Source organism: Sus scrofa, chromosome 14 (assembly GCF_000003025.6).
Source record: "Sus scrofa isolate TJ Tabasco breed Duroc chromosome 14, Sscrofa11.1, whole genome shotgun sequence".
Taxonomy (NCBI): domain Eukaryota; kingdom Metazoa; phylum Chordata; class Mammalia; order Artiodactyla; family Suidae; genus Sus; species Sus scrofa.
The window spans coordinates 4,307,898-4,318,876 of NC_010456.5; the positions used below are offsets into that span (position 1 = coordinate 4,307,898).

Sequence of the window (10,979 nt, forward strand, 5' to 3'; positions counted from 1 at the left end):
AAGTAACACTTAAAAGTTAGGCTTAATGCTTTAGAGTTCTTGATGGTTGTAGATTAATGTGTATGCCTATGTTCTAGTGTGCATGTCACTAAGAAAAAGACCATTTATTACTATTCTTATTTCGTGCAGTGATCTAGGGAAGTTATCTATCTGGCCCTTGATTCCAGCTGTATCTGGGATTAATGACATTAACTTCCTCATAGGGTTATTGTGAGGATTAAATTATGTATGAAAAGTACACCAAATAATTTCTGATAGGTATTTCCTTCCCTTTTGATCTTTTCAGGATTAGCTTACATAAGCCTGGCAAGATCCATAGCATGAAGTAAATCTTGTGAAGTAAGAATGTTCTCTTAGTTTTGTTTTGGTTTGGTTTGGTTTTTAGTGCCATACCTGTGGCGTGTGTAGGTTCCCAGGCTAGGGGTTGAATCGAAGCTATAGCCACTGGCCTACACCACAGCCACAGCAACACAGGATCCGAGCCACATCTGCGACCCACACCACAGCTGACAGCAACACCGGATCCTTAACCCACTGAGCAAGGCCAGGGATCAAACCCGCAACCTCATGGTTCCTAGTTGGATTCATTTCCACTGAGCCATGACGGGAATTTCATCTCCTAGTTTTTAAAATGGACTGCCTTTTGATTTATAAAATTGCAAACAGATTTCCTTCCAGCAAGCTATTTGACGACATGTGTTAGGGCAGTATGATTTTAGCAAAAAACTTCCAGTCCCCCCCGTTGTCCACATTTTTTGTACCAGAATAATCTAAATTTATGTTGATAGATTTTTCTAAGTAACCTCTCAGAGATGATATTTTAAATGAACAAGATATTTCCAACTTTGTAATTTGGAGTATTCAAATAAACGTCTTTGTTAACCAAGCTTTAATTTTCATGCTCTGGTACGTGATACTCTCCTCCTTGGTTTACTGTCAGGTTTCAGCAGCCAGGGAAGAGGTTCCTGGTCGACGAGGTTTCCCAGGTTACATGTATACAGATTTAGCCACAATATATGAACGTGCTGGTCGAGTGGAAGGTAGAAATGGCTCTATCACTCAAATTCCTATTCTCACCATGCCCAATGACGGTAAGTTTTGTGTCTTTGGATTATAGCAGGCCTAATCATTGTAAGGACTTGGATTCTAAGAGAGAAGATCATCTTTTTGAGTTGAAATTCTTTTGAGAGTTCTTCCTCCAGAAGTTTACCTTACCTAGTGATTTGTTTCTAAATAAAATGTTTCATTTCAAAACTACCCATGATTATTACTATTTTATAGAAAACTTTTCTTGTGGTTTTAATTTCTTTTTTTCTTTTTGGCGGCCCTGTAGCATATGGAGTTCCCAGGCCAGGAATCAGATCTGAGCCACACTTGCCGCCTAAGCCTCAGCTGTGGCAGCGCTGGATCCTTAACCCACTGTGCCAGGCCAGGGATTGAACCTGAGTCCTAGTACTCCCGAGATGCTGCCAGTCCCACTGCACCACAGTGGGAACTCCTTGTGATTTTAATATTTTTTTTAAATTTTTTATTAGCTAGTGTTTAATGTCTCTTGTTTGCAGGGCACTGGTCTAGATGTAAGGAATTTTTTAGAAAATTTATGGGCTCAACTTAATGTAAGCTACTCATTCTTTATGTGCACCAGTAATTTAAGGTAGCTTAAGTGCCAGATAAAGAGCACAAATAGTAAATGCCAAAAACTAGAGATAGAATGATCACCAAAGGCTTGTTAAAAATTACTTGGTTTTACCATGTGTGAAAGCGCACAGTGCAGGGCTTTGCCTGGGTGTATGTATGCCCAGCAGCTCCCAGGTGACACTCAGTCTTTCCCTTGTGTTAGTGTCTTTTGGTCCTTATCTCAGTTTTTCCAAAGCCCTTTCATAAGACATTTTCAGAAACAGTAATAACTGACTATAACTGAGCACTGTTGTGTTTTATAAGTATTAACTCACTTGCTTTTCATAGTGACTTTGAGGTAGATGCTCCCATGTGAGACACAGGAAGGTAAGTGATCCATCACGGTTAGGAAGGGGTAGCCTTAGAACCCAGGCAGTCTGAACACTGCCTCTGACCTGAAAATGATTTGCTCCAAGGAAGTATCTACAAAATTACGTTATGTGATTTCACAGACTTTAGAGATGTCCTGCTCTGTAGGACCTGTTTGGTGCTGCTTGTGCAGTGTTGCTTTATAAGTATTTTCCATGTTGAAATGCTTCATATCCATCTAGGATAGCTTATGGACTAAGAATGTTTTCTCAGTATACCTCAAATTGTCAAATCTCTGCAAGCAGATCTTGTGTTTAAAATGGAACTTTAGGAGTTCCCATTGTGGCACAGCGGAAATGAATCCCACTAGGAACCATGAGGTTGCGGGTATGATCCCTGGCCTCGATTAGGGGGTTAAGGATCCAGCATTGCCATGAGCTGTGGTGTTGGTCATGGACGTGGCTTGGATCTGGCGTTGCTGTGGCTGTGGTATAAGCTGGCAGCTATAGCTCTGATTAGACTCCTAGCTTGGGAACCTCCATATGCTGTGGGTGCGGCCCTAAAAAAGCACAATAAATAAATAAATAAATAAAATAGGAGTTCCCGTCGTGGCGCAGTGGTTAACGAATCCGACTAGGAACCATGAGGTTGCGGGTTCGGTCCCTGCCCTTGCTCAGTGGGTTAACGATCCGGCGTTGCCGTGAGCTGTGGTGTAGGTTGCAGACGCAGCTCGGATCCCACGTTGCTGTGGCTCTGGCGTAGGCCAGTGGCTACAGCTCCGATTGGACCCCTAGCCTGGGAATCTCCATATGCCGCGGGAGCGGCCCAAGAAATAGCAAAAAGACATAAATAAATAAATAAATAAATAAATAAATAAATAAATAAATAAATAAAACAAAATGGAACTTTATATTTGGGGGAGAGATCACATAACTAGGAGCAATAGTACTTTTTATGAATATGGCTAGTTGTGTCAGCACATGTCTAACTATGCTATAATCAGGTAAGTTAAACTAGCCAATATGTTACCCTCTAACCACATTTGGCTGTTGAAATTCTAAAGTTTATTAAAATTAGATAAAGTTCGAAATAAAGTTTTCAGTCACATTTGCCACATTTCATATGTTCCGTAGCATCATTTGACCAGCGACTGCCATATTGGACGGCACAGATAAAGAACCTTTTTCCGTTTTCACAGAAATATCTTTTCTTTTTTTTTGCTTTTTAGGGCCATACCTGCAGCACATGGGGGTTCCCAGGCTGGGGGTCCAGTCAGAGCTACCGCTGCCAACCTGCACCACAGCCACAGCCACACAGGATCTCAGCCACGTCTGCAACCTACACCACAGCTCACGGCAATGCTGGATCCTTGACCCATTGTGTGAGGCAAGGGGTCGAACCTGCAACTTTATGGTTTCTATCGGATTTGTTTCTGCTGCGCCACAATGGGAACTCCACGCAGAAATTTCATATAGCACTATTTTAAGTAGTGCCGATTGACTTCCTGTGGGTTTATGTGAAGTGGACACTTGAACTAACAGCAGATACCTTTCTCTGGTAGATATCACTCACCCCATCCCTGACTTGACTGGATATATTACAGAGGGGCAGATCTATGTGGACAGACAGCTACACAACAGACAGGTATTTGACATTTGAGTGGTGCTCTAAGCTTACAGATCTGTTCTTCAGTTACTCTTTAGTGACTCTGACTTTGCTTTTAGGAGTTATTTCGTTTAGAATATATCAACTTGAGTTGTTTTTAATATGGCTTTTAAGTTGTCATTTCTGTAATACGGAAATCCTGGTGTAGATAAGAATGTCAGAATTAAGAATTAAATTTCCGCTTTTCTTCCTATGCCTTAAAATGGAGTCAGTTGTCTCAAAGAACTTTTTTGAGTCTTCCGTTCCATAATGGTATAGTCTACTAATTTTGTTATTAATAATTTAAACACATTTTTTCTTTTTTAAATTTTTTTAATTGAGGTATAATTGACATAACATTACATACACGTTTACAATGTAATGATTCAGTATTTCTCTGTGTTGTAAAATGATCGCATAAGTCCAGTTAAGATCCGCCACCTTACATTTTTTTTTCCTGTGGTGAGAACTTTGAAAAGCCACTTCTCTTCCAGCCACCTTTAAACATGCAGAACAGTATTGTTAACATACAGTCGCTGTACCGAACACTGCATCCCCACGACTTAACTCATTTTATCACTGAGGGTTTGTACCTTTTGACTTCCCTCACCCTTTTTGCCCACCCTCATCCCCTGTCTCAGGCAGGGGTTTATTCTCTGTCCGTGAGTTCTTTATTTTTTCTTTGTTTTTTAGATTGCATATATATGAGATTGTACAATATTTACTGTTTTCTATCTGACTTCTTTCACTTAGCATGATGCCCTCAAAGTCCATCCCTGTTGTCCCAGATGGCAATATTTCATCCTCTTTTATGGCTGAATAATCAAAAACAGGTTTTTGTAGATGCCAGTCTCCAATGTCGCCATGGAGATATTGTTCATCTTTGTAATGTGTGATTTTATGAATCAGTTCAGAAGACTCAAATTTAGACTTGGTACTGTAGGCAGATGTTGAAAATTCAGCTTTTTAAGATAATCTTGTGCTGGATTTGATTCTCAAAAGAAATCTTAAGGTGTAAATTATCTCTTTCTTTTCTTACCAGGAAAAGATATTAGGGCTCATCTAGGAAACAAATGGCAGCAGTTCTGTGCAATTTGAGCAATAATCCTATTTACTACCAGTAAAGCTTAAATTTTATACTTAAATATGATATTTTTTCCCTTCCCATTCTACCCAAGATTTACCCGCCCATTAATGTGCTGCCCTCGTTATCACGGTTAATGAAGTCTGCTATTGGAGAAGGTATGACCAGGAAGGACCACGCAGATGTATCTAACCAGCTGGTACGTACGTCCGCAGGATGGTGTTGAAAGAAATGAGTGCTTTCTTACTTAATTCATTCTTCTGCTGCCTCACACTTCTTTCTTTTTCTTTTTTTTTTTTTTTGTCTTTTTACCATTTCTTGGGCCACTCCCACGGCATATGGAGATTCCCAGGCTAGGGGTCGAATCAGAGCTGTAGCCACCGGCCTACACCAGAGCCACAGCAACACCAGATCCAAGCCGTGTCCTTGACCTACACCACAGCTCATGGCAATGCCGGATCGTTAACCCACTGAGCAAGGCCAGGGACTGAACCTGCAGCCTCATGGTTCCTAGTCAGATTTGTTAACCACTGAGCCACGACAGGAACTCCTGCCTCACACTTCTTGTCTTTCTTCCATATCACTTTTCTTCTGCCCCATCAAAGTTGAATTTTCATGTAGAATGTACTATAGAATAGTGGACTATAGAAACATTAATTAGAGCCAAGCAGTCTTTTTCATAAAGTTAAATACTGATAGCCAAAATTAAAAATCCTGTGCTTAGAGTTCCCATTGTGGCTCAGCAGTAACAAACCCAACTAGTATCCATGAGGATGCAGCTTTGATCCCTAGCCTTGCTCATTGGGTTAAGGAGCTTTGGTATAGGTTGCAGACGTGGCTCAGATTTGGTTGTGGCTGTGGCTATGGCTGTGGGGTAGGCTGGCAGCTGTAGCTCCGATTCAACCCCTGGCCTGGGAACTTCCATGTGCTGCAGGTGTGGCCCTAAAAAAGAAAAAAAAAAAAAAATGTTATGTGTTTGAAACATATATCTGATGGTATATGAGGCAGTTTTTAAATAACATTAAGGCATAAGAGTGTTTTAAGATTTAATTAGTAACCTTAATAATTACAGAATATTTCTAAAAGGACATTCTAGCTTATTCTTTGTGCAGCATATTTAGGCCATCACCAGAACACTAAAGGATACAGCTTTTGTGTGTGTGTGTGTGTGTGTGTGTGTGTGTCTGTCTTTTTGCCATTTCTTAGGCTGCGCCCGCAGCCCACGGCATATGGAGGTTCCCAGGCTAGGGGTCTAATCGGAGCCGTAGCCACTGGCCTACACCACAGCCACAGCAATGCGGGATCCGAGCCGCGTCTGCAACCTGCACCACAGCTCACAGCAGCACTGGATCCTTAACCCACTGAGCAAGGCCAGGGACAGGGACTGAACCCCCAACCTCATGGTTCCTGGTCGGATTCGTTAACCACTGCGCCACGACGGGAACTCCTAAAGGATACAGCTTTATATATTCTATGAAATCCTTGATTTCTATAGTCCTGAGATTGTACAACAAGCATAACTAAAGAGAAAAATACATATATTTTTCTTGAGTAGAAGTTAGAGATGAATTTCTCCTGTGGTCTAAGCTGTGATTTTTAAACATTCTATAAAATGTGAGCTCACTGGCATATTGAGGGAGCAGAGTGTCAGAAATGTCTATCTGTTACACACATGAAGACTCCTTTCTGAGTGATACTGCTTCTGATACTTGCATTTGAACTTGATGTGAACTGTGTTTGGAAAAAATGTGAAATCCTATGAAGACAGCTACAGCAATACTTATTTAGCCCAGACGACTGTTACCATTTATAAAATCTTATTTCCGTTCATATGAACTTTTTCTCTAGTATGCGTGCTATGCTATTGGTAAGGATGTACAAGCCATGAAAGCCGTAGTTGGAGAGGAAGCCCTCACGTCAGACGACCTTCTTTACTTGGAGTTTCTGCAGAAGTTTGAGAGGAACTTTATTGCTCAGGGTAAGATGACAATTTTCCTATGAACATAAATAGAATCATATACGTATTTTTAAGGACTTCTTTCCTAATCAGAGAGCCTTTACACTGGTCTCCACACAGTTTTCTTTCTGTAGAGAAGATGTTCTTCCAGCCGCCCATCGTGTCTTTGTTCTTCGCCCCTCTGCCTTTAACTCCTTTCTCCAGTCATTTAGCGCCTGTCTTATTTTTGCCCCTCCTTACAAGCCTTCTGTATTGCCGCCTCCATTGCCACTTCTCCTTGCTCTTCACCTTGCAGTGATCTCCTCTGGCTTTGGGAGTTTTGGACTTTTCCAGTCTATCTGTTTTCATCTCCCTGATTTCTGATCTCAGCTTCTTAATTGTTTATGTTCCCAAAGGCATAATCACCTGTTCTTTCAGTAGTTTTTATTCCACCCCCTCCCCAGCTTTGACCTTTTCCCTGTGCTGATGGCTGACTTGTTGTGTATGAGCTTTTACCCTCTTTTTGAAGCTCTAATTCCACATCTCCCCCTGGGATGCGTCTGTTTATGCCACCATCCCCTCAGGCTCAGCATGGTGGGAACCAAAGGATTTTCCCAGCTGACCACCTGCCCAGCAGTCCCTTTTCAGTGTCTGTCTACCTCTGGCATGACCACTGTCCTCGTTAGCCCAAGCTCAGGAATTCCTAACCTTCTTTTTTCTCCAGTCATCAAATTTTTGCTAATTGCATTGTTCTCCTTTAAAACATCTTATCCTGTCTGTTTTCATTCCTAGTACAATAACTTAAGCTATTGAGTCTCAAAATTGAATATGCTTTTGAATCTACTGGGGATCTTGTTGAAATGCAGATTCTGATTCATTCCATCTAGGTGGGGCCAGAGAGTATGTTTTGACAAGTTCCTGGGTGATAATTGAAGCTACTAATCTCTGATCACTCTTTGAGTCCTAAGACCTAGTCCACACTTTTGCCTCATCATCCCTAGCTATTAGTGCCAGCATTTTCACCAGGCTCCTGGACTCTCATTGCCAGAGGACAGTTTGTATTAATTTTACTGACTGTCACTCGATTATAAAGTCTATAATGGTTTTTATTACATAGCATGTGAAGGGGTTTCAGGCTGTTTTGTTTGGTCTCCCCCCCGGCACTCCTGCTGGTAGACTCTTTCTGATCTCAGTGGTACTTTTAAAAGGTATGGTCATTTTGGAATAAAGCATCAGACTACACACTTATAGAAAAGAGCTTAGGATTATGTGATGCATTTTTTTAATTAACATTAAAATCATCCAACTATATGATGAATGGTTTTCTTTTTTTAAAAAATTATGCAGGACTTCCAGTCTTGGCTCAGTGGTAACGAACCCAACTAGGATCCATGAGGATGTGGGTTCGATCCCTGACCTGCTCAGAGGGTTAAGGATCCAGTGTTGCTGTGAGCTGTGGTGTAGGTCACAGACGCAGCTTGGATGTAGGCCAGCAGCTGTTGTTCCGATTGGACCTCTAGCCTGGGAACTTCCATATGCCATAGGTGCGGCCCTAAAAAAGCAAAAAAAAAAAAAAATTATGCAGAACCTTAACACCTTAAAAAGATAAAAATTATTTTGGTAGAGAAAAGAAATAATTTCTAGCCAGTCTAATTTCTTAGTTAAAAAATGAGATGTGGAGTTTCCATCGTAGCTCAGATGGTTAACAAACCTGACTAGTATCCATGAGATGAGAACACGGGTTCAATCCCTGGCCTTGCTCTGTTTTCATTCCTAGTACAATAACTTAAGCTATTGAGTCTCAAAATTGAATATGCTTTTGAATCCTTGGGCTAAGGATCTGGCATTGCTGTGATCTGTGGTGTAGGTTGCAGATGCAGCTCTGATCCCCTCTTGCTGTGGCTGGGCGTAGGTGGGTGGCTACAGCTCCAATTCAACCCCAGCCTGGGAACCTTCATATGCTGTGGGTTCAGCCCCAAAAAAGACATAAATAAATAAGATGTATTTGCAGGACAAGGATGATTCTGCTATTAATAGTATTAATAAAAATAACAGCTTTGAAAACCACTGACCTATTCAGGTGCTTATTTGGCATTTAAGACCTTCTAAGTGTCTGTACTAACCTCCTTCAAGTCAGACTCTGTTCAACTGCTTTTCTCACTGCTTTGATCTAGCTTCCAGTGTTGAGCAGATTGTGTTTAAATCCCTCATAGTTGTCACGGCTTCGTGCACACAGCCTGATGTCTCCAGCCCTCTGGCCTGCTCCCTTTTCTCTGATTCCCAGAGGTGCTCCTTGTCTGTACCCTCACTTCCACCCTCACTCACATCCAGTCCTGGGAGACCTCACTGCTCTGTGTCTCTTCTTTTTACACCTCGTGATCAAGCGCTAGTCCCAGAACAGAATAAATTGTGAATAACCCTGATAGGTTGAAAGTGGTTGGCTGTCATTCATCCAATCTCAATTTTTTATAAGGTCCTTATGAAAACCGCACTGTCTATGAGACTTTGGACATTGGCTGGCAGCTGCTCCGAATCTTCCCCAAAGAAATGCTGAAGAGAATCCCTCAGAGCACCCTGAGCGAATTCTACCCTCGAGACTCTGCAAAGCATTAGCTGCTACTTCATCGCTGGCCCGATGCTCTTGTGAAATATTGGTTCTGTTTTCTTTATTCCTTTTGCACTCCCCTGTCCCCACCTTTGTGTTGGAGTTTACTGTGTTACCCTGTAATTAAAAACAAAGACTAGGTAACATATTGTGCCAGTGTTACAATGTTTTAAACTGCTAACAGACTTTAAAATATCCCCTGTTCAGGAAACCTGGATCTTCAATGCTTTGTTTAAAATAGCTGAGGGTTGAAGGTGTAGTTTTCATACTGATGTGTGGAATTATACATAGCAGTGTAGTTAGCTGCCTAGTGTCCTCATTATTTGGGTCTCTCAGGCCTTCCCTCTCCACCCACTCAAGAGTATCACTATCTAGGGGCTCTCCTGTGGCTCAGCAGGTTAAGGATCTGGCGTAGTCACTGAAGTGGCTTGGGTTGCCACTGTGGCTCGGGTTTAGTCCTTGGCCAGGGAATTTCCACATGCCCCACTGCCCCCCCACACACACCCGAAAGAGTATCACTATCTAAAGTTAGAATGCTGTCTTCTCCAAACTAGGGGCAGGATAGTGTCTGAAAGAAGCTTCCTCTCAGAACCAAGAGGCTCTGCTGAGCATTTCTTTTTAGATTTTCGTGTGCCTCTGGATCTTTGCTGCTTGAAGCAGATGGTTTTTTACTGTCCACCTGCTCTTTCCTATTTGATGAATAGATTTCCTTTTCCTCTTTGGTACGGCTAAGTTTCAACTCCTGTGTCTTCCTGTTCTCCCTCCCTCTGGGTAACACAGAATCATGCCGCTTTTGCCCAGCTGGCATTGATCTGATAGTAGTGAGATGCCTTGTCCTAATGATCTTTACTGGGTTTCCGCAGAAGAATCATAATTAAGATAATTAATAGAATTGTTGCTTGGAAAGAGGTGGGATACAATGTTTTAAGAAGAAAGAACAGCTTATATTGGTTCTCCATGTGGACACACTAAACAGTGGTTTTAAGTTTCCCGTGTTTACCACATGCTAAAGGTAAGGTGGGAACGAGAAAGCTCTCGTCTGTATGGATATTTTAAACTCTGTTAGGTAGTAGCCTTTGGAAAAGTCCCCTGTTTGGTCCTGCTTTCTGACCTATTTGCCTTTTCAGGGTAATCTTGTGGCACAAGTGATAGCATTTAAAAGCTTTAGCCTTTAATTCCTCCTTCCTGCTGCCAGCCCTGAGCTGTCTCTATGCACTTCTGACACGTCTACTGTTTGGTCTCTGTGTTCTTTGTTACTTGGGTGCAATAGCAACTTCTCTGTGCATTCCATCTTTCTTTCAAGTTGTGTAAAGTTCTTCACTTTTTTCTCTGAGGGGGTAGGGGGTGGGGGGAGGAGTCAGCATGATTCTATTTTAATGTAGAAAATGTGACCTGGATATCAAATGAAAATAAATATTAAATTAAATGGAAATTACCTAAAGTGACTCTGTATCTTCTAATCAGAAAAGCAAGAGCAACAAGCAAAAATATATAATTATATGCCTCTTGGATTCACAGTTTTGAGCATCATAACTGATATTGTAAAATCAGTCCCTGTATTACAGGGACATGGCCTGAGTTTTGTATCCTTCTGTCTTTTAGGCTGCCCTTGCAAGCTCTTTTCAGGAATATCTCTCCCAGTATGTTGTAGATTGATCCAAGGTTGGGAATTTCTAAAATGTTTTATAGCATTCTTGATTTTAAACATTCTCGGGACCTCTAGA

The 10,979-nt window shown here is 41.6% G+C and overlaps 1 protein-coding gene across 1 annotated transcript in view; it reads left to right on the plus strand.

Annotated features, from left to right (window-relative positions):
* ATP6V1B2 (ATPase H+ transporting V1 subunit B2) overlaps positions 1–10,690 on the plus strand; it is a 29,331-nt gene extending 18,641 nt beyond the window's left edge. Inside the window, exons 10-14 of the mRNA XM_003483379.4 lie at positions 941–1,091; positions 3,548–3,630; positions 4,809–4,913; positions 6,563–6,692; positions 9,124–10,690. Coding sequence (XP_003483427.1) covers positions 941–1,091; positions 3,548–3,630; positions 4,809–4,913; positions 6,563–6,692; positions 9,124–9,263 — 609 coding nt within the window. The 3' untranslated portion in view covers positions 9,264–10,690. The remainder of the gene's footprint in view (positions 1–940; positions 1,092–3,547; positions 3,631–4,808; positions 4,914–6,562; positions 6,693–9,123) is intronic.